The sequence below is a fragment of the Dreissena polymorpha genome, chromosome 9 (assembly GCF_020536995.1).
Source record: "Dreissena polymorpha isolate Duluth1 chromosome 9, UMN_Dpol_1.0, whole genome shotgun sequence".
In the NCBI taxonomy this organism is placed as follows: domain Eukaryota; kingdom Metazoa; phylum Mollusca; class Bivalvia; order Myida; family Dreissenidae; genus Dreissena; species Dreissena polymorpha.
Genome location: NC_068363.1, coordinates 2,143,431 through 2,168,124, shown reverse-complemented (window position 1 = coordinate 2,168,124; position 24,694 = coordinate 2,143,431). Strand labels below are relative to the sequence as shown.

At 38.9% G+C, this 24,694-nt stretch overlaps 2 protein-coding genes across 2 annotated transcripts in view; one reads left to right on the top strand and one right to left on the bottom strand.

Moving 5' to 3' along the window:
* The window catches only part of LOC127845309 (uncharacterized), a 58,768-nt gene extending 40,397 nt beyond the window's left edge, over positions 1 to 18,371 (bottom strand). The window contains exon 1 of the mRNA XM_052376141.1: positions 18,238 to 18,371. The gene's annotated coding sequence lies outside the window, so the exon portion shown is untranslated. The remainder of the gene's footprint in view (positions 1 to 18,237) is intronic.
* Positions 18,372 to 23,365: 4,994 nt separating this feature from the next.
* On the top strand, positions 23,366 to 24,388 carry LOC127844654 (uncharacterized). The gene has a single exon (XM_052375052.1). It carries the CDS (start codon positions 23,366 to 23,368, stop codon positions 24,386 to 24,388), a length of 1,023 nt encoding a protein of 340 aa, XP_052231012.1.
* The last annotated feature ends 306 nt before the right edge of the window (positions 24,389 to 24,694 follow it).

Below are 24,694 nucleotides of genomic sequence, written 5' to 3'. Positions count from 1 at the left end.
GGACGTTTACATAAGTCACTATTGAAACAGTTATTGTACTGTATACTTGTGCAACAGAAAATCCAGACGAAACTGGATTAAGTGTTGGGTGTCAAAACGAATCCCGGAATAAACCCCCTTCGGAAGAAACACCCTTCCCTTAAAACAGCACAGCGGAAGAAACCCCCTTTCACATTTTGCATAAACGGAAGAAACACCCTTCCATAGCGGAACAAACCCCCTTCCAGTTTTCAGACAGGCGGAATAAACCCCCTTCATAACTGTTATTCAAACTGTTCGAAAAACATTGACACGTAATTCGATTCACAATTTTCCTGTTTGAAGCAATAATAAACATTTTGTATATTACATGCTCACATTAGTATCACTACATTATATATATATATATATATATATATTTATATATATATATATATATATATATATATATATATATATATATATATATATATATATATATATATATATATATATATATATATTTATATATATATATATATATATATATATATATATATATATATATATTAGAGACAAAATATAAACTGTGCAGTGACAATCTTGTGTCAAGCTCGTATGTACCAATAGGGGTCGTCGTATACCGGGTTTCATGTTTTAGTTGTATACGTATACCAGGCCACTTTTATGTACAGAAAAGCATTTTGAAAAACAAAATTATGAAAAAAATAGAGGTTGATGTATAACAACAAAAACACAAATAACACTATTAAAAAGTCTTATAAGCAGTACGTTGACCATATCTTGTGTCAATTTCATAGATCTATATGTGGGCTTTTTATTGCTAATTATATATAAAAAAAAAAAAACAGATTGACATAATTATACACCGAAGTTTGACAGCGAGTTATGTAGGAGTCACGCTGTTGGGCGGTCGGTCGATTGGTTGGTCGGTTGATTGGTTGTTTGTTTGTCCGAATCAAATGTTTAAAGTTTGTTGAGCGACTTCATTTGTCAAGCTATTGAATTTTAACTTGGAATATGTAATCCCCTTTAAAGTGAAGATGTGCAAGACACTTTTTCATGAGCAGTGATCCACACGTTTTTGAGTTATTTAGCCTTGATAGTAAACCACACGTTCTTGAGTTATTTAGCCTTGATAGTAAACCTATCATGGCAAACGTATACAATTTTCTCCGTTTGTGAAGTGATCTTTTTCCATATTTCTCAAGCGATAGAATTGAAACTTGAAATATGGCAATAACATAAAGTGTATGATGTTCAAGACACAATTTTGTTTGCTGTTTCAAAGTGGTGAGAGGGTATGTTAAGTCATGTTTGTGACAAAGCTGTAGTTTATGTACGTAAAATGCATCACGTATAACGATCATGAAGTTTAAACTTAATTAGTTTTAACCTAATTCCAAATAATGGAATAATTGTTAAGAGTTTAATGGGCAGATATATTGACTTTAATTTAACATAAATGAAATAATGCATATTGCCACTTTTAACCTGAACGTGTTTTTAAATAAACCTTGTAAAATTCTACTTGCAAATTATCTGATAACCTGTGTACTTATTATATTATGCTTGCAAAATTTGTGCATATTTGTTTTAAATGAGACACTCCATACATATATATCAGCGCATGTAATTTAATCATGAATAAGGCACAATTCTAATATTGGGAGATTAATAGCCAAGTATAAACAAGCTTGACATTGATGTCAATAGATGCTACAAAGTGCAAGATTCTACACATCCATGTTTTCAACAAGATATTATTCCAAAACAGTCGATACTTATAGATAATTCTTACTCACTTTTAGATCAAAAACGTCGGTGGATACCGTAATCATGACAAGTAAACAAAGATGAGAAGCTATTAATCATACGTGATATGGAGAGTCCTCAGTTAATCTGCACTTATCGGAGCAAATTATTAGCTACATGTGTTTGAGTGGACAGAAACCAACGCGTTTATCTTGTAATCTAAAAGTGCTCTGTTTAAAAATTATTATAGGGCGGTTAACAGCATTGCTTGTAAAACTTGGTTGACAAATTAAATTGTTGCAAAATTTTGCCCAGATCTTTGACTTCAATCTGAAAAAGCCATATATACATGAACATAATAATCTGCAATTCTGTCGTGTGTGTTTCTTTCCCCATAGTAATACTGTATTCGAAAAGTAAAGGTTAATGCGAGTGAACTCTTTTATATTCGAGGGTGAAGAAAGCTTACTTATAGCCCTCTACTGCTTGATAACCCAAGTTAAAATAAGTCGTAGCTTGCTGATTCAAGCCGAAATAGGTCACAGTTTGCAACTTCGATGATACGCGTGTCACAGTACAGAATGCATGCTTAAATATACGTAGTACGTATGAAAAAAGAGTCTTGCTAAACTATAATTAGTACTTATAAAACAAAGTATCTTTTATTTCATTGAAACGAATTTTGTTTGAAGAAAAAAAATGTGTCTGTTCAAAAGCGCTTGGTGCGATATATATGTTTACTTACTCATAGTTATGAGTAAATTTATTATTCTCTATTCTCAAAATACTATTAAAATTTCATCATCTTTATAACCCATATCATCATCATTATCATACAAATAATAAACCAACGACAAAATAGGAGTGAGTGCTTGTATTTGACAGGACTTTCGAATTAAATGTAAATACACCCATCGTCTTTCCCAGTAAAGGAATCGGTTCGTTTTAAGATCCCATCTCACATTGACTAAAAACCGAACTGAAAATATACTAAATATAGACTTTATAAATGCAAAATTATATACATAAAAACAATGTAACCAATTATTCAACCATACATATGATCATTAAGGACGGGCGGGCGGGGTTATCACCCTTTCGTTTTCTTGTTCCATAACGTTTGCCTGTCAAATACACCCTCGAATGGCGACTCAATAGATGTGCAAATCATATATACCCCAAAACGAAAAACTCGTGCAATTTCGCGCTAAAACATGCACACAAAACCCGTGCATTATTCGCGCTTAACCATTACCATAATCTCTCTTCTAAACAACACGTATTAAACCATACTATACCGTATTTATCAAACCGATAATAATTTCATTTATTTTTGCGTGTGTACTTAATCGATTAACTCTTAAGGCTTCTAGCGCAATCGCTTGTATAATTCTATCTATGCAATTAATTATAGCAAATTGTTCGTTATTCAACCGATTACAATGCGTTTTTTTCAGTAACGTGTTCATCTTAATCATTTTTTTCCAAAAGTGTTTTGAATTGGATTAAAGGTAGATCCAAAAGTGTGCTTCTGCTCGTTGGCGCTGTTCGGCAAATGTTGCTGTAATTGTACCCAACTTATATTTTAAGTTGTGTCCAAATACATCCTTGCTTGAAATTAATTTCCTGAGTCAGACAAAAAAAAAGTGATAAAAGTCATAAAACTTATCCTCGGCGGTAAAACAATTTGGCCGCCTGTGAGAAGTTTGTTTGAAAAGCTCTCCAAAAACAAGGATATTATCATTAAGTGTGGGGAATCCTAACTCTGCACAAATGTAAAGACAATTATCTCCATCAAGTGATTTCTATTGATAGCATGTTCTGATTTCTTCGCCAAGCTGTTTGTTTTCACGGCTGATGTGTGCACAATGATTTTATCTTATCTGAGTACACATTGCTCACGAAGACCTTTTGTGACAATATTGTGTGCGTCGTCTGTTCTTATCATGTACCATATTAACACTTCAGAGCACACATGGATTGCTCAATTTCACGAAACTTTTTCAGCACATTTGTCGCAATGATATTTCGGACAACGTCACTAGGTCAGATTTAAAAAAGGGCTTGTGAAAACTCTAAAAGAAACATGTGTTACACAATCTTCATGAACCGTACCCAGAACATGTGTTTTTATGACATATAAGCAGTGTTTGGAAACGATTTTTGTTCGTAAAAAACATGGCTGTCTGCGGGAGGGGGGTAGCAGCTGTTATAACATGGGTATAGTCAAACCTTGTGACACTCTAGAAGTCTGATGTTTTGCACAATCATTATGAGACTTGAATAGAACCTTTTTTTCAAATGATATATCAGCATAGTTTGAAAATGGCCCTTGTCCTTTTAAAAACATGGCCGCCGTTGGGTAGGGCAGTTTTCTTATGTGGCTATATTGAAACAAGGAGGCGAGGCAGTTGTTCGAGGCTATAGTGATACGCACTAGAAGACAATCATCATTAATTTCAATCAGAACATTTTTTAATGATATCTCGGCTGAGTTTGTAAATGATTCCGGTCTGGTTTTTCTTCTTTTGCGTCTGGGAAACCATGTAAACACTTAAAAACACATATCGTATCCTTGGAAATTTATGAAATTCTACGCTGGATTATAGTGTGCAATCGATAATTGCCGGGCGTAAAATCGGATGATTGATAACGATAGCGGAAGTGGCAAATGCGCGGTTATTTTCGGGCACTATTTTTTTCAGAGATCTTTTTTTTACAAGAGGAAAAAAAGTAGGGTCGGGACCAAAATCGTAGGTAGGGTCGGGTAACCCAAAACACACATTTTTTTTGTTTGGCCTAGTAGAAACTTCTTTATCTTCAGACTCTAACTCTATATATCGCAAAGTGTAAGATATTGCTACTGCAATAAATGATGTAGCCATTATTGACAGATTGGCAAGTGTTCCAAATGGTGATCTTGTAGCCATTGAGGCTCGATATCATAGAAAAGTTTGTTTGACTAAATACTACCAGTGTAATACTTATGCATTTTCCGGGCTGACACCCAATAATGCCACTTCTGAAAACCAAACAATTTCATACACAATAATTGATGAGATAATTAAAAATGAATTTGAGCATTCTAGTGTTGTTGGTAAAAAGGTGTTCTTCTTTCCTACATTAAAAAAAAAACGTTTTGTTGAAATTGCTGAATCAGAAGGATGTTCAAATGATGCAAACTCTTATAAAAGTTCCAATTTGAAAAGATTGTTTGAAAAATTATGGCCAGAGTCATCCTTAATTCATCAGCATGAAAAGCCTGACCTAGTTTGTTCGTCTAGTTTGACTATTAATGATGCTGTCAGAAAGTCAAAGGAGTTGGAACAGGTCATTCAAGATGACAATTAGTGATCATACGATGAACTACCAGAGTCAGAGGACGACACAGATGAAGCTGTAGTTCATAAGGCGATGGGTATTTTGAGAAGACGAATTATAGAGAATAATCCTAAATTTAATGACTTCTTTTACGCTCCAGAAGAAATCAAATTGTCAGATCAGAAGCAGTTTGTGGAGCCTCTTCTTTACAAGGCAGTGTGTTGGTTACATGACAAAAAATGCTACAAGGAAGCTTCTGAGAGGACCATTACAAGATGTCTAGCTGTTGCTTGTGACGTAACTACACTTGTCACGTAAAACCCATCCCCTAAACACCTGGGCTTAGGGATACACCTCAACAACGAGTTTGGTAGCCGCCATCTGATTGAAGATATGTACTCTCTTGTTTATTCCATCTCATATCCAGATCTTCGGTTATTCTTGACATCAGCAGCCCAACAGAACATCGCATCACACAAAATAACAGACTCTGGTGGTATTGTACCAGACAATATACTACCTAGAGACCAAAGGGGGAAGATTGTAGTGGCAGTTGCTGATAACTGGAATCTGAATGAGCGAACAATTGATGGTAAAAGGACGACTCATGCGATGACAAGCATGTTGGTCAGCAGTGCGCCAGCCGAGACAACTAGGATTCCACGACTTCCGAAAGCAACAAGTAGGACGTTTGACAGTCAGTCACTTCCTGGTTTACAGGAGTTGTTTTTCAGTGTTTGTAACTGGAAAACATAATTTGCTATTTGCATCATTTGTATTAGTAAATACAATGTTAAACCTCATAATTTACAACATTTGTAAATAACGTTTATGAGTCTGTATCAAGCACTAATGCCTGGTTAGATTTGATTGTTGAATAAATATGATACATGGAACACTGCATAGCTGATCTTTACATTTGCCTTGATAAGTCTTAAAGTTTTTATTAAAGATTAAAAGCAAAGTTATTAAATTTGATCGTTATAATGCCAAATGACTTTCCACGAACCAGGAACATGGCCACATAGCGTATGTAGTCTTGGTTACCATGGTTACCAACACAATTTTAGGCATTTACTTTTGTTTAAAATGAAGCTTGTAAACGTGGCTATATAATAAAGAGGTTAGTTATCACAGCAAATGTAAAGCAATTGAATTAAAAAAGAAAATGATATGTCAATACTCAAATTTTCGTTTATTTTTCCAATTTGACCATGAAATGACCTTGACCTTGACCTTTGGTGACCTTGATGATCTGTTTGGTAGAAGCCCTATATCAATGGACTACTTCTATCAGATATTAAATATACATATAGGTGTTCAATAGACGTACCGGTATTCTATTTTCATCTTTATTAGTAATTGAATCATAAAACGGCGGCCATCTTGGACGCCATCTTGGATTTCTAAGCCCTCCAGCACTTTCCAGAAAAACGACATCTTGTTCTGAAATCTACAGACCCTGACGAACATTTTTGTATATTAAACCCTCTGTTTATGAGTTGTGGCCAATTAGATGTTATAAAGCTTAACAAATTTGCAGCAATAATAAGCACGGTACATACATACATACATATGAGGAACACACAATTGGTATCAATATATTTCGATACATTGATGCCTCTGTGCAATGATAGAAGTTGTAATGATAGTAGTAATAGTAGTAGTAGTAGCAGTAGTAGTAGTAGTAGTAGTAGTAGTAGTAATAGTAGTAGCAGTAGTAGTAGTAGTAGCAGAAGTAGTAATAGTAGTAGTAGTAGCAGTAGTAGTAGTAGTAGTAGTAGTAGTAGTAGTAGTAGTAGTAGTAGTATTAGTAGTAGTAGTAGTAGTAGTAGTAGTAGTAGTAGTAGTAGTAGTGGTGGTGGTGGTGGTGGTGGTAGTAGTAGAAGTAGTAGTAGTAGTAGTAGTAGTAGTAGTAGTAGTAGTAGTAGTAGTAGTAGTAGTAGAAGTAGTAGTAGTAGTAGTAGTAGTAGTAGTAGTAGTAGTAGTAGTAGTAGTAGTAATAGTAGTAGTAGTAGTAGTAGTAGTTATTGTTGTAGTAGTAGTAGTAGTAGTGGAAGTAGTAGTAGTAGTAGTAGAAGAAGTAGTAGTAGTAGTAGTAGTAGTAGTAGTAGTAGTAGTAGTAGTAGTAGTAGTAGTAGTAGTAGTAGTAGTAGTAGTAGTAGTAGTAGTAGTAGTTGTAGTAGAAGTAGTAGTTGTAGTACAGTACAGCTCACGCAAAACCAACAAATTCCGCGATCCGCGGAGTTTGACGACATCAATTTTTCGCGGAGTCGACTCGGCAATGACCATCTGGTCGCCGAGTCGCCGTGTTTGTTCGCCGAGACACGCCGCGGCACGCCTCGGCATGATGCCGAGGAAATTGTTGGTGATATGACGCTGAGTCACTCGGCGAACAATCTTATAAACTATAATTTACCTGGGATAGAAACTGATTACAAGTTCCGAAATCATGATGTTTATTAAATGTAGATTAACTACGTTCGGACAATTCCTCTAAATAAAATATAATTTAAACACACTGTATCGTTACCGTTACGCTGTTTCAGTTCCTTCATCACTGAAACAATTAGTGTATTGTATACTGACTGCAGCTTCTTGGGAAAACAGGGCTTAACGCATATGCATAAATTGTCAACCCAGTACCAGAGACTGTCTTTAAACGAAAAACACCATAGAATCAGAAAGTGTCGTCCTTGATTAGCTTGTGCGAACTGCACTGGCTAATCAGTGTGCACAGGACACCACTTATTGGACATACATAAGGCCCCGTTTTCCCTGAACGCAGCCAATATGTACAGATTTCAATGACAAACTGGCCAATGTCGTCGCACAGGCTGTTAAACACTATTGATTACATACACACACTCACTGTCTGCAGTGTACCAGTGGTGAAGCATAAACAGGCTAATCAGTGTGCACAAGCAGATGCGGTGGTCATCGTTCTTAGGGTAGTTAAGAGCAGACCGACTTGCAAAACTAGCTCTTAATCTTAATTGTTCGCAAGCGAACAACTAACAAGAGAGGTGTTTGTCAAAAACACAATGCCCCCTTCTGCGCCGCTTTGAAGCCATATATTTGATCTTTGACCTTGAAGGATGACCTTGACCTTTGACCACACAAAATGTATAGCTCCATGAGATACACATGCATGCCAAATATCAAGTTTCTATCTTCAATATTGCAAAAGTTATGACCAATGATAAAGTGTTCGGACGGACGGACGGACTGACGGACAGACAGACAGACAGACGGACGGCTTAACGGACAGTTCGATAACTTCATGTCACTCTTCGGGGGGCATAAGAAACACGTACGTATGCCAAATACTGCTGTTCACAGAACATTATTGTATTTCAGCTAATGGAACCACATATATCTCAGACACGTGAAGTATCATATGCAAATGATGATGATGATGGTGATGAAAATGACAACGACGACCACGACGCCGCCGCCGCCCCGCCACCGCCGCCGATGCTGCTGCTGATGATGATGATGATGCTGATTATGTTCAATATCACGACCGCATTTGAACATAGATGTAGAAGTGGACCGCTAAACATTAGAACTGACGTGTATACATGTACATCGAACAAGCATAATAGGCTTCAATTTAACCATTTACCACTTAGATACGTATTTTCACGCATTTGAAGTCCCTTGGAAAGTTATATTTAATTTAAGACCTTTCTTACTCGATTCAAGTTCTTAAGCCTTCATCTACAAACATTAGATACTGATGAGCAGCAAACAGCATTAAACCTGAACAGACTGCGAGTTACTCGCAGGCTGTTCTGGTTTTATGCTGTTTGCACATAGCCATTTCCACTTTGCTGATAGGGAAAGGGTTAAACGAGTGTTCTGATTAAAAATAAGTAGCTTTTCTTCACATGGACTGGGTATTAAAGATAAAGACCGCAGGAGCACATTGGCAATCGAAATAGCGCGAATTCTGTACCCCGCAAATTCATGTGTTGAACATTACGTTAAGAAAATAAGAACACTGTTTTTACATTATTCTTACAAAATTCCTTGCGTGTCATGAATTACCAAAAGGTTGTAATCGTAACACCATTATACGTTTGCCTTACATACACGTATCGAAGGCAATTATACTTGAAGTTTTCAGTGGTAAACCTTTATCATGATTTTTGGCAAAATATGCATTGAAACATTTGGTATTTATACCTGCTCTAACTGCCACACTTAAAATGATCGCATTACCAAAAAGCTTTAAAATTACGACAAAAATGATCACCTGAACACTATTTTAGACTTCAATAATCAATTTACATAATCGCGCCTGTAACTTAAGAAGCCTCTCCAAGCAAATATTCAGCAATCAATACAACCATGACCTACTTAAATACAATGGCTGTTTATACAAGTTAACATGTAATATAATGTGATTCACATAACTACTGAAAACCACACTATGGCGCATAGGCGTTTGCACGTAACAGGATTAAAGATCTTAACTACAATGTAAAGCATGTTGTTCATGAATGTTCCTTATTCTTGATCATACAAATATTTGTCTGGAAAGGCTTGATGTATAATACAATGCATATTGCAAAACATTTACAATGGCAGGAAAATAATATGATCGGAAGAAACACGTATTAAATATCCTTGCATAATGACACATCAGACCACCATGGCATGCACCTGTTTAATTGTTCTTAAGTGTTAATACTCTCTTGGTTAGTCGTTGGAAATTCTACACATTCGATACTTATCTTCCTGTTGTCATGGACATTTAGAAACTATATTCAGCCTGCTGGTATGCAAAATATATTAATGTAGAGCAGGCTTGGCTGGGATATTGATTTTATCAGACCGCCATTCCCGGGCGTTGTATCAGATTGCAAAGATACAATACGTATTCAAATGTTTGTTTGAAAACTAACGGCGCACTGTCATGTTTTCAGCGCTAACATGCACGTAAGCCATGCTTAAGTACGGTATACTTTTCCACAATGAAATTGAGGCCTTGACATAAATTATTGCATTTTTAAGAGGGTTTTAACATGCAATTTAGTTGCAGTTTCGTAACATGTTACCGCTGTGTGCTGTAAACATTAAGCTTGTAATATGATGCGGGGATAAAAGTAGGCCTGTTAAAGGGAGCTTACACTTTTGAATGAAATAAGAAAACGAATGAGGTGTATTGCCAATATATGAAGGTGTGTCCCCCATTTATATGTGGTACTATATTTTTGTGCTTTATTATTCACATATCCATAATACTTATAATGAGTTTATGGAAAAGACGATTATATAAAGTACAACATGGTAGATAGTAAGACGAGACTTAATGTCATTTGCAGTACATAGGATATACACTTTTTTTATTAAAAAAACAAACATAATAAAATGCAACATGAATTCAAAACCATAAATATATATAATAAAAATATGTTATGTGTTTCTATTATACAATTAATCGATTTTATGATGCTTGTTTCAAACAGAAAATGATAACTGATCGCACTTAATAAAATAACTCATCCTATTACGTGTATATCCCAGTAAACCATGTCTCGTAGGAAAAGAATATAAATACACATCTAAAAACTTTAAGTGTATTATCAATAACGTAAATAATGGCCAGCTTGAAGGGGAATTTTCTTTTCTTTATTTAAGAGTGTGCAAATCTAGTATCAGTTTAACGATCGGTATGTCCAGTTCCGAAAATTTGAATAACAAATATATATCAAGCATTTGCGTTACACACGGAAGTTTTATACATAAAAGTACTTAATAAGATATCAGCTATGTCTGCCCGACTTAAGTTATTCATTGAAAATAATTGGCATTGCAAATATGTTCTTCCCATTTCACAAAATCTTAAGACAGCAAGCCCAAAATAAAAGGACGTACTTGCAAACCTATTTTATCATATACAAAAACAAGCTTTGCAGGGGTATCGATTGCAACAGACCGGGATTTTCCAAAGCCGTATCAGATTTCACAAGTACAATTTAAACTTATGAGGCGTTCGCCATGGGTCTTATAAATATTGGGTTTATTAACATAAACGTAATATCAAGCGCACAAGCCCTCCCGTTCATCATGTTTAAGGTACACGATCTTCAACAATAGACAAATACATACTAGTAATACATGCCATGGCCAATGCGTCCCAACAATATATACCAGTGTGCTCCTTTTTTATATTATAACGGGTATTTGAACATAACATACATACTTTGGAATTTTTACAAGTTTAAGATTTATAAAAATATGTTATGTTAAAGGTTTAATAATCGTACGGTCAAATAAAACATTATATCAAATCGCTGAAGGCACTGAAGTTGTTCGCTATTGCATAATCTTAGTTTTCAAAATTATGTTATAGCTTTTTATACCGCAAGTTTGAAATGCACACAACCCATTCAAATTTATAAAGAGTGTGTCGCAAAGCACAGGTTGAGATGTGGGTGCACTGTTTATCCTCATATTAATGTTATAGAGATAACTTAGACAAAGCAACAACAATATGTCTCTCGTTTTTCGCAGATGGTTGCTGCACTGGCAGCCATCTTTAGAATTTTGGTTGCCTTGCTAAAGAATAACATGTACATGTTGTAAAATGTGTATCTAATACTACATTTATTTTCTTTAAATTATTGAGCAACAATTTTGGCGACATGACAGACGTTTAAAGCAAGTCTCGTTTCCGAAATAATCTACGGGATTTAACTGTGTTAACTTTAACTCAATATAGATCTAGTTATCGACATACACAATAATTGTTTTGACAGATGACGTCCGATTGATAATTTAATTAAATGTATGCAGATATAGAGAAATGTTAACAATCGCACAGCGTATTTTCTGTGTATGTTTCTATATTTCGATAACATGTGTTATAGATTAGTATACAATCAATATTTGTAAATAGTTATACTCGGCGAATCGCCGCATCTACGCGGCGTTACTCCGCGAATCGATGCCGAGGCAAAAACAGACGCGGCGTCACTCCGCGAAAATTCGCCGAGTGCCTCGGCATCATGCCGAGTAAATACGCGGCGAAAATACGTTAACAGAAGAATCTGTCCGCGGCATAGCCGCGGACTTTGTTGGTTTTGCGTGAGCTGTACTGTAGTAGAAGTAGTAGAAAAAGTAGTAGTAGTAGTAGTAGTAGTAGTGGTAGTAGTAGCAGTTGTAGTAGTAGTAGTAGTAGTAGTAGTAGTAGTAGTAGTAGTAGTAGTAGTAGTAGTAGTAGTAGTAGTAGTAGTAGTAGTAGTAGTAGAAGTGGTAGTACTAATAGTAGTAGTAGTAGTAGTAGTAGCAGTAGTAGTAGTAGTAGTAGTAGTAGTAGTAGTAGTAGTAGTAGAAGAAGTAGTAGTAGTAGTAGCAGTAGTTATAGTAGTAGTAGTAGTAGTAGTATCAGAAGTAAAAGTAGCATTAGTAGTAGTAGTAGTACTAGTAGTAGTAGTAGTAGTAGTAGTAGGAGTAGTAGTAGTAGTAGTAGTAGTAGTAGTAGTAGTAGTAGTAGTAGTAGTAGTAGTAGCAGCAGCAGCAGTAGTAGTAGTAGTAGTAGTAGTAGTAGTAGTAGTAGTAGTAGTAGTAGTAGTAGAAGTAGTAGTAGTAGTAGTAGTAGTAGTAGTAGTAGTAGTAGTAGTAGTAGTAGTAGTAGTAGTAGCAGTAGTAGCAATAGCAGTAGTAGCAATAGCAGTAGTAGCACTAGTAGTACTAGCAGTAGTAGTAGTAGTAGAAGTAGTAGAAGTAGTAGTAGTAGAAGTAGCAATAGTAGTTTTAGTAGTATTAGTATTAATAGAAGTAGCAGTAGTAGCAGTAGTAACAGTAATGGTGTTGGTGGTGGTAGCGGCAATGGTGGTGGTGGTGGTGATGGTGGTAGTGGTGTTGGCGGCAACGGCGGCGGTGGTGGTGGTAATAGTAGTAGTTGTTGAAGTATTAGTTGAAGTTGTAGTGGAAACAGTAGAAGTTGCTGTTGTTGTTGTAGAAGAAGTAGTATTAGTAGTAGTGGTAGTTTTTGTTTTATGAGATAGATATGTTTTTTTTCAAGTAGCAAGTTAACATGTGTGTGCGGAAGTAGATAATGAGCAATTACAGTTACTTGCTAGCGGAAAAGTTTAACATTGTAATCAAATAAGTATTGAAGTTCTAAAAGGAAGTTATTTGTACGCAAGTGCGTTGAGATGTGAAAGTGTTCAACTGCAGTGCCCATATAAACCACTCCCAGAGCACGTACAACTTTTAAATGGCTAGAATAAGTATAAGTAGGCTCCGCATTTTTGTCGCTTTTCAGCAGTTGGAATGATAGAGCATGCGTTATGATTGATCACTAAGGAAAACGCGGATCATTACTCCTTTAGTAATAAAAGCATTCAAATACAACTTTGATACTCACACATAGGAAGGTTTGCCGGACATTGAAAGCAGACATGGAAAGTGAATGCAGAGTATAAGGTCATCAACTCTGTAATCTGTATTTTTAGATGTTTTGCACTTTGTTTATTTTGTGTAGTCCCATTTGGAACCTAACTCGCCAAAGATCTGAATTTTAAAAGGCATGTCTAGTACATGATTCCCAACTCTCGTTCCAATTGTTTAGATAGTTATTACCTTTTGTGCATAAGTGGGCCATATTCATCGAATTGAAGAATTTAATATTATATTATATATAAATATATATTTGTTAATATTAATGTTTAATGTTGGAGGATTCCCCCATTTTAATTGAAGGAAAGCTTTGAAACGTTAAAATAATGATTTGGAACACTGCGAGGCCTTCATAGAACATATGAACTCTTAATATTCCGGAATAAATATTGTAATTCGTAATTGTTCTGAAAACAATTCGGGGAATTCGGCATCAACATTGCCAGTACTCATATCAATATATTAAACTGCATGCTAAACTGTTTAAAAATTACGCTTCACTTTTAGGAAAACCACAGACAAAATCCACTTAGAAATAAATATAATACTAAACATTCATAATTTAAGAAGATTGTTAAGGAAGAGGATTTGCTTTATTGTAGCTCTTGTGTTAATAGACACGAACACTGGATACATCTGCAGGAAGGAAACACTCTTGCCATTCGTTTTTAAAAATGTACAAAAGTGTTCACAATATGAGTTTGTCTCAAATAAAGTAATTTTTATATTTCCTTGAATTATAACGGTCAGCGGAAAAACTTTGCGAAACCTAAATTTACAAACTTAATTAGATTTGCTTATTTGCGATAAAGTATGCTAAAGACGTCTTATTTTTTTTATTAGTCATTGATTATTTTTGCTTAAAATGCGCCTTTTTTTCTATGAAATGTATTAGCAAAGTTGGTCTCCCTATTATTAATTTTCACATGGGAATTTTCGTTTTCCCAAGGGATTTTCTGTTTTTCTCACTTTTTGCATGGCGAAAAAATCCCATGGGAATTCTGTTTTTTGTATATGTTTGTTTATGCTTAGTTATTGACTTTAAGCACTATGAAAATATTTGTGCTGATTTTTGCTCAGTTTTCTTTTATAGAAAAAAAAATCCCATTTTTTAATGGCAAAATAAAACCATAGATTGTTTTTTCACTGTGAGAGATGGTTTTTTATTGGGATTTTTTCCCATGGGATTCTTTTTCACAAATTCTAAAGTCATATAAAAATTTAAATATAATAATAACAATAATAAAACAAGAGCACCGCCTAGCGGCCGCAAATCACTCATCTATTTTTCTTTTTAAAGGTGAAGGGACCTATCTCAATACTTCAATCACAAAGGAGGGAGAGGTGGGGGTGGAGAGGGGTGTATAGTGTGGGGGTGTGTTCATTTATTGCAAGAATAAGAAAAAACATGAAAAAAACATTTTTTTTGTTGGCGGGAGTGTTTCTTGGGTGGAATGGTTGGACGGTCTTTTAAAAATAAAATAATAAAAATAAATATTTGTGTTTTCTAAACCATGTTTAAAAAAAATTGGGGGGGGGGGGTCGGGGGGTTGAGAGGGGGTATAGTGTGAGGGTGTGGTCATTTATAAGATGATCTTTAAAAAAAAGACAAAATTGAAAAAAATATATATTTATTTTTTATTTGGGGGGGGGGAATTCTGGGGTGGGGCGTGGGGGATGGTTTGGGTATAGTCTATTGTGGTATGTCAGGTGTTTTTTTGTCAAAGTATGAATCAAATCTGATCCTAAATAAAGAAGTTATGGCAATTTTAGCAAAACTTAATAATTTGACATCGAGAGTCAAGGTCATTTAAAGGTCAAGGTCAAATTCAACTGGCCAGGTACAGTACCATCATGATAGTATGAAAGTATTTGAAGTTTGAAAGCAATAGCCTTGATACATTAGAATTAAAATGGATCTAAACACAAAATTTAACCAAATATTCAAAGTTACTTAGTCAAAAAGGGCCATAATTCCGTCAAAATGACAACTATAGTTATGCAACTTGTCCTGTACAGTCCTCTTATGATAGTTAACGAGTCTGAAAGCAATAGAAATGATACTTTATGAGTAAAGTGGACCAAACCACAAAAGTTTTCAATTTTCTTAGTATAAAGGGCCGTAATTCTGTCAAAATGCCAGTAAGAGTTACATAACTTTGCCTGCACAGTCCCCTTATGATAGTTAGTAAGTGTTGCAAGTATGAAAGAAATAGCTTTGATACTTTAGGAATAAAATGGACCTAAACACAAAACTTAACCAAATTTTCAATTTTCCAAGTATAAAAAGGGCACACAATTCTGGCAAAATGCCAGCCCGAGTTATCTAACTTTGCCTGCCAAGTCCCCTCATGATAGTGAGTAAGTGTAACAAGTTTGAATGCAACAGCTTTGATACTTTATGAGAAAAGTGGACCTAAACACAAAACTTAACCATATTTTCTATTTTCTAAGTATAAAAAGGGCACATAATTCTGTCAAAATGCCAGCCAGAGTTATCTTACTTCTCCTACCCAGTCCCCTCATGATAGTAAGTAAGTGTAACAAAGTTTCTAAGTATAAAGGGGCCATAATTCTGTCAAAATGTCAGTCAGAGTTACATAACTTTGCCTGCACAGTCCCCTTATGGTAGTTAGTAAGTGTTGCAAGTATGCAAGAAATAGCTTTGATACTTTAGGAATAAAATGGACCTAAACACAAAACTTAACCGAATTTTCAATTTTCCAAGTATAAAAAGGGCACATAATTCTGTCAAAATGCCAGCCCGAGTTATCTAACTTTACCTGCCCTGTCCCCTTATGATAGTGAGTAAGTGTAACAAGTTTGAATGCAACAGCTTTGATACTTTATGAGAAAAGTGGACCTAAACACAAAACTTAACCAAATTTTCAATTTTCTAAGTATAAAAAGGGCACATAATTCTGTCAAAGTGCCAGCCAAAGTTATCTTACTTCTCCTGCCCAGTCCCCTCATGATAGTAAGTAAGTGTACCAAGTTTGAATGCAATAGCTTTGATACTTTATGAGAAAAGTCGACCTAAACACAAAACTTAACCGGACGCCGACGCCGACGACCAGGTGATGACAATAGCTCATAATTTAGTTTTCAAAAAATAGATGAGCTAATAATAATAATAACTAGAAATGGCGCGGCAGAGGCCGACGCGTATCCCCACGCCGAATGTTTGACCTAGGTGTGCCCCAGGGTTGGTAATGGGGCCATGCATAGCTGAGATTGACCGTAATGTCATAAGAGAAGTTCATCATCAATTAGAAGTGAATTGGTGTAGAAATGAAGAAGTTATAGTAAAAGGCAATTTTGGGTGGGTGTGACATATGTGGGCAGGGCGCCCCAGGGTTGGTAATTGTGCCATGCATAGTTGAGATTGACCGTATTGTCATAAGAGAAGTTCAGTATCAATTTGAAGTGAATCGGTGTAGAAATGAAGAAATTATAGTAAAAGGCAATTTTGGGTGGGTGTGGTCTATGTGGGCGGGGCGCCCCAGGGTTGGTAATGGGGCCATGCATAGTTGAGATTGACTGTATTGTCATAAGAGAAGTTCAATATCAATTTGAAGTGAATCGGTGTAGAAATGAAGAAATTATAGTAAAGGCAATTTTGGGTGGGTGTGGTCTATGTGGGCGGGGCCCCAGGGTTGGTTATGGGGCCATGCATAGTTGAGATTGACCCTAATGTCATAAGAAAAGTTCAGTATCAATTTGAAGTGAATCCGTGTAGAAATGAAAAAATTATAGTAAATGGAATTTTTTGGTGGGTGTGGCCTATGTGGGCGGGCGCCCCAGGGTTGGGATTGGGGCCATGCATAGTTGAGATTGACCCTAATGTCATAACAAAAGTTCAGTATCAATTTGAAGTGAATCCGTGTAGAAATGAAAAAATTATAGTAAATGGAAATTTTTGGTGGGTGTGGCCTATGTGGGCGGGGCGCCCCAGGGTTGGGAATGGGGCCATGCATGGTTGAGATTGACCGTATTGTCATAAGAGAGGTCCAGTATCAATTTGAAGTGAATCGGTGTAAAAAATAAAGAAGTAAATGTAAAATAACCTAAAAAAATGAGTGATAATTTCTGACGCGGCCCCACCCCAACCGCTATAACTTTTGACCCAGGGGTCAGATCAAAATTCCAAATAGTGCAGGGTCGCACATATGCTCATAGCTACCATGTGTGTAAGTTTCAAGGTTCTAGTGCTTTTAGTGTAGGAGGAGATAGTGGCCAGGACGGACGGACAGACAGACAGACAGACAGACGGACGGACGGACGGACGGCGGAGATAACCACAATATCCCCACCTTTTTTTCAAAAAGCGTGGGGATAATAATAATAATAATAATAATAATACTTATAATAATAGCTAGGCCTTAACTAGAATATTCCTCCAGTGTCTGGGACCCACATACAGAAGCTCAAATAAATCAACTGGAAAAGGTACAGAGACGTGAAGCCAGATTCGAAACAAACAGATATCACAACACACGTTCGGTTACTAATATGATAGACACCCTGAATTCGCCCACTCTTGAAACACGGAGAAAAAAATCCATATAAGCATGCGATATAAAACTATCCACCATATAGTTTTCATCACTCCTCCAGATAATCTCCTTTTAATGTCCACCGCCGTTCCAGACTCAGCAGTAACCATTGTTTTACACACATACAAACTCTAAAAGACTCTAAAAAATTCTCAAAAGTATACCGTTAATGCTTTACAATTAATGACCCACATTTAAATATAAAACTTACCTCGCTATGACGTGCGAAAATATCAAATTGTTATAAGTAAAAGTTTCGCTTCATTACGTTTACAAACAACCCAACTCAAACCATCAATGTCTTTTATTACTACACAGCATCATCCTGTTTACATAACACGCCCGACAATGAAATGTCGTTCTCGCTTCTTATGAACATCTCCACAGCATAGGGGCAACATATAGGGTTGTACACATATTAGCGTTTAAATTTTATGAACTGACAGTATAAGCCAAGTATTAAATCACCATAAAGTTCCCCTACGGTTACCCTCCCAAACTTTACTTTCGATGGGAGTGAACTGACACGAACAACGAAGGTTGTCAGCAGATAACCATGTATTCATGATCTGATGACGTAATACGAAGAGATGTGGTGATAAATTGCTCAAATACACAACAGCTTGAATTACTAATTTGACAATATAATGAAAATGTAACAACTATTGATGGTTTTAACTTTTAACAAAATGGTACAATTATCTTATTATCTCAAAAATTAACAAAATAATTATTATAAATCCTATTCGAAAAATATATGTAGCGCCGGTGACCATCTGGTGACACACCCCATGCAGCGTTGGCACCCGGCTTGTGACACGCACATTCTGCCGGGTCATACTGCCTAGGATGGGGACTCGCGACCAATCCGATGGAGGCTGATGCCTGCTGGGAGCGCTCTCGGATGACCATACTCTCTTCATAGACCATCAGTGCGAGCAGACGTGATTCACGACATTCTTTTGTGCACAAGGTAGTCAAAGGTATTGTATTGTATTTGCCCCAGGCCCAATTATTACCATTTTACCATTGAGATACGTTTATTGGCACTATTCAAATAACCCACGAAGAGCTAACCGGTACAAACATCACAATGATGTAAGAACTTGAATGAAGTGGAAATTGTGTTCAACGGTTAGGCTGTTTTTCTTTTGCAAAAGTCGGCATCCTGGAAAGTAAGTGAACCACGAATCATATTTAGTTGTTTATTTGTCTTGTTTATTTGTTTAATACAATTGCAAAGTTCAGTGATCTATTTTAGACGTCTGATACGCACCAGTCGTCTATTTCCAGACGTGTTGCAAGGTGACCACGTGGTCTTATTGCTGGGAATCCACCTTTGTCCGCATTCGAGTTCGCGTGATAATTGGCGCAGATTAAGTGCACCAGATGACCTGAATGTTTCCAACACCTGCGTCGCTGATGATGTAAACAGTGTGCAAGGAAACTAGGGTTTAAGAGCAAGTTTGTTGGTGGCGTAGCTAGTGTGCGGGTCGGGTATTGTTTTGATTTTGAGTGGTAAAATGGTTTTGGTGATTTAATGTGCAATTAAATTTTAATTGTTTCATTGAAATAAGTTGATTAACGTTTTTTGTGTGTGTTGTGTTCTTTCAGTTTTGTTGTTGTGCTGCACTGATTAATTAAGAAATGAGTAGCCGAAATATTTCACCTGGTCCTAAACTTGAACGGGTAAATTTCGACCCCACCCAAACATTGATATTAATCTCCAGAATAGGGCCCAAATTGGCGAGGGTCATTGTTAAACTCAGACAAGGGTCAGGTAACCTAGAACTGGAAACATTGGAGGTACTAATTAGGCGGCCCTTAAGTGAGTTGGAGTTGGACCGGCTGGTATTTTCAGAAAATGCTAGTAGCGGTGTCCCAGGCCAGTGGAACGGATGAGGACTTCATTGATTGGGAACCCTTAAGTAGATCCAGGGCCCCAGAGTCAGGGTTCATGAGCATCCCATACCTTAACCAGAACCCCGAGGCTCAGGAGCGGGTTAAAGCAGAGATAGCCTCTCAAATATCAGAACTTGAAGCTGATATTACTGCTCGCTTGGAGCAGCTCCAAATACAAACGAAGGAACCCCACGCCCCCGGCGTTAGTTGACAAAGCGGAACCCGGTTGTTGCGGAAGGTATTCCAAAATCTTTTGATGTGGACTACATGACTGCACGCGTCCCCGCCCCGCCCCAGTCGTTAGGTTTTCCCCAGATGAGGGCTGATAGGGTAATCAAATGACCTAGACGAAGTAGCCTTTGTCGCTCGGTTACTTCAGAGGCCTCCTCCATTACCCCTTCAGCGAATAGGCCCGGCGCGCGACAGGTTACGACGTGCCGGCGCAATTAAAGGAGACTTCATCGGAATATTTGGAATACTTTCGTGCCCCAAGGAGCCCTCCTGCTCCGATAATTCGACCCGTCCCAACCAACCTCTTCATGCCAAGCAACCTACCCGTCGTGGGTAACTTTCCCATACCGAGCAACCCACCTGTCGTAAGTAGCTTTCCCATGCCAAGCAACCCATCTGTCGTGTAGGTAGCTTTTCCATGCCAAGAAACCTACCTGTCGTAAGTAGCTTTCCCATGCCAAGCAACCAACCTGTCGAAATTAACTTTCCCATACCAAGCAACCTAACCGTCGTGGGTAGCTTGCCCATGTCAAGCAAACCACCTGTCGTAAGTAGCTTTCCCATGCCAAGCAACCTACCTGTCATAGGTAACCTTACCATGCCAGGCAACCTACCCGTCTTAGGTAGCTTTCCCTTGCCAAGCAACCTACCTGTCGTAGGTAACTCTACCAGACCAAGCAACCTACCTGTCGTAGGTAACCTTGCCATGCAAAGCAACCTACCTGTCGTAGGTAACCTTCAAATAGCCAGCAATTTGCCTAGCGTAGGTAATTATCTCGCACCCAACAATCTACCCTACCCAGCTGTGTCCCCGTTCAGATAAGCCCTCCAGTCCCAATCAACCCCCCGACCCAGCGGGTTCGGGATGTGCTGACCAGGCTGCCAAAGAGCTTGCTATATGATGGGAGGAGCAATTGGTCTGTGTTTATAGGCAAATTTGAAAGTGGAGAGCGCTGACTGTCTTGGCTAGTGCCTCACAGGTTAGGCGGCTGACTTTTGCGCAGTGCTGGCCGAAGGGAGAGAGTCGATACCATACGCCGAGCTCATGCAGCGACAGCAGGACGCTTTGGCGCCAGGGAGCTACCCGCTAAGGCTCAGGGCCGTTTTCAGGTTGCCCACCAGGAATCCGGTGAGTCCCTGGATGATTGGTCAGACAGGATTTTGACGCTGGCATTGAAGGCCATTATTGATTTGCGCTCCACTTTTGCCACTGAGCAGGCAATGGCACGGTTTTTTCAGGGCCTGAGTGACAAGGAGGCAGGCAAACATGTGAGCTTGCAATTGCCCACATCGATTGGGGATGCTATGAACCACATCACAATGCATAGCTATGTCCTTGCTGCATGCGCCTCCGTTCCCAGGGATGGTTCGAAGGGTAAGTAAGAAGACTCACGGCGGGTTCACGCCGTCAATATCGAGTCTCTTCCGGGGGCGGTATGTTGGTCAACTGTTGACAAGCTGGTCCAGGTAGCGGAAAGGCTAGAGGGCGCTGTGGGGCATTTGTCCGGCTCCGGAGGGAACACTGGGGCTGATCCCGGTATCTGGGTCAGCCGCTCCTTAATGGAGACCATGGTGAGTATCATGCAGAGGGCCCCTACCCAGAGAACGCCTAGAACCAGGGGTATGCTAACCAACGCCAGGGTAGGTATCCTGAGGGTGCAGATGGCGGCGGTCCACGCGGATACCGAAACCAGAATGCATATGGGCGGGGTCCTGGCCTTAATGCAAATACTGCAAAACCATTAAATTTTGTGTGGTACGAATTTTCGTAAATTTCGTTGGTCCGCTGAACCACGGATTCAAGTATCAACGAGTATTTATACATTGTTAATCCAAAATCGGTCATTTCCGAATTTCATTTCCGACATTTTCTTTTGTTGTCGGTAATCCGAGATATTTGTTTTTTGTAATAGTTACTTCACTTCAGTGGGTCACATAACACTACATTTATGAGTTTTTCTTTTTTTATTCATCATCGTTAATGTACGGTTCATCATGATTAATAAATACATAGCATTACCAATTGTAGAGAAAACAAATCATATTGGTACTTACAGTTAAAAGCACGGTATTTAAACTGTACATCAACGATTGTTCTCTTTTACGTGACGTCGTCAAATTAACAGTTTACAGATTTATCACATATGTCAATTAATGCCAATTAAAGTTAAAAGAGACATAACGGTTTTCACACGTGTATTTTGGGGACCTTATTACTCAATTGTTACTACAAGACGACCGATTGCGCTGAAAATTGCAAATATTGTCCAAACAACATTGATGGCAATGAGCGAGCGGGACCCACAAGTGCGCCGCTTTATCGCTCTTATCGACAATTATCGGCAACACTTTCATGCTTCAGTTCACATTAACCTCAAGTTTTGCTGTGAACACAGATTAGAAGATTATGCTTCGTTATTACTCTGGTTGTCTTTATAAAAGTTTAATTATTATGACGGTCTTTTTGTCCCGAAAATTTGAAATCCACGAAACGAATTAGTTGGTTTTTATTAAACCACGAAATTTCATACAGATGAATTTCTATATGTTTACAGTAATCAATATAGCCAGAGCTATAACAATCGTAATACCAACCCAGTGGGCGCACCGCGCGGGGTTATGCCAATAGAGGAGGGTATCCTGACCGGCCTGACGCGAACCGGGGAGGTCGCCCTGGCAACGCGCCTCGCACAGATCCCGGAAGGCGCGGGGCAGTAGGCAGGATATGATCTGCTTCAAGTGTGTGTGGGGGTAGGGCATTTCAAGCGGGAATTTCCGAAACTCACGAAACCCACCGTGCGCCCTTTTAACTAGCCAGAGTAGGACGCAGCGGCCCATGCCCGATTTTGACGTCATTGGCCACAAATAGTGAGACACCCGTACAGGTTTCCGTGGAGGCGGAGCCGCAGAATAAACCGGAAGTAGTTCATGTTAACCAGCTTGGGTCAGCGTCGCAGTTCTGCATGAAGGTGCAGGTTGGTGATGTGGTGGTTAACGCGGAGGTTGATTCGTCAGCAGAGTTGAGCATTTTCTCCGATCGGGTTTACCAGGCTATAAAGTGCCCCCCTCCCAAGCTACGCGATGTCAAGCTGTTGACGGCCGGCCGGAAGTTGTCCATGCAAGGGTCTGTCGTAGGTCCGGTTAAGGTGAAGATTGGCAATTGATGGTATAAAGAGCAGTTGTATGTAGCCCCGATTGATACGGATATGCTATTGGGATTTGATATCCAGGTGAACCGTGGTAAATCTGCCCTTAACATGGCGGACGCTACTCTTATTTTTGATGGACAGACTATTAGTCTTGGCATTGGGTCAACAGACGGGCAGTCACGGGTCGCTGAAGTGAGGGTTGGCAAGAGGCGAGTTATTCCACCAAACTTAGTGATGCAGTTGAAATGTACCATGCCTAGTTACGATGTTAACTATGTTGTGGAGTCATTTGGTAATTCTATGTTGTTGGTCCCTAGGGTGGTGCTGTCGGCGGGTTCTGACTCCGTACTGTGTCTGGTCAACCCTACGGACCGCTTTAGGATGCTCAAGAAGAATACGCTCATTAAGAGGGCGTTTCCTGTCGCTGAGTACCTCCCAAGGGAATCTTTAGCCCCAGAATCGGGGGGATACCGGGTGCAATCTTGTTCTCTTGAGGACGCGGCACCGTCAGAGGCGATTCCGGAGCACGTTCGAGACCTGTATGAGCGGTCCGGCGAACACCTGCAAGATTCGGAGAGGAAAAAATTAGCTGCTCTACTAAATGAGTATCAGGATGTGTTTGCACAGGACGAGTTTGATCTGGGTTCGTTCACCTCTATTACGCATACCATTGATACCGGCAACGCATTTCCGGTCAAAGAGCGTATGCGGCGGACACCTGTTTGTTTTGTGGGAGAGGAAGAGTCTCATCTCGAAAAGATGTTGAGGGCCGGTGTGATCCAGGAATCAGCCCCGGTTTTGATCCGGAAACGGGACGGGACTGTCAGGTGGTGCATAGATTACCGGAAGTTGAACGACGTCACGATCAAGAACGTGTTCCCGCTACCCCTGATCGATGACTGTCTCGATACTCTAGCAGGCAATGTCTGGTTCTCTAAGCTGGATGCAAACTCAGCTTACTGGCAAATGAACATCGCGGAGCAGGACCGTAAGAAGACGGCGCTTGTCACGGTTTTTTCGAACATGTCAAGATGGGACTTGGGTTGTGCAACGCACCAGCCATCTATTCCCGGGATGTGAACCTGGTACCCCGATGTCTCAATTGGGAGACAATGCTGGCCTTCCTCGATGACGTCGTCGTCCTAGGTAGCTCCTTTGCCAACCATATGGCCAATATAAGGGAAGCCCTGGCAAGGTTCCTGCGGCACGGGTTGAAGCTGAAAGCCAAGAAGTGCGTCCTCTTCCAGCAGCCAGTGGAGTTCTTGGGCCGCAGGGTGAGCAGCAACGAGATCGCCATGACTGATACCGACATCCAAGTTGTCGTAGACTGGCCCGTACCCAGGAGCTCCAAGGATGTTGAGCGGTTCACCGGCCTGGCAAACAGTC

Bases quoted from the DNA above. Each gene is read 5' to 3' on its own strand.
- LOC127844654 (XM_052375052.1), top strand. From the start codon at position 23,366: ATGCTATTGGGATTTGATATCCAGGTGAACCGTGGTAAATCTGCCCTT.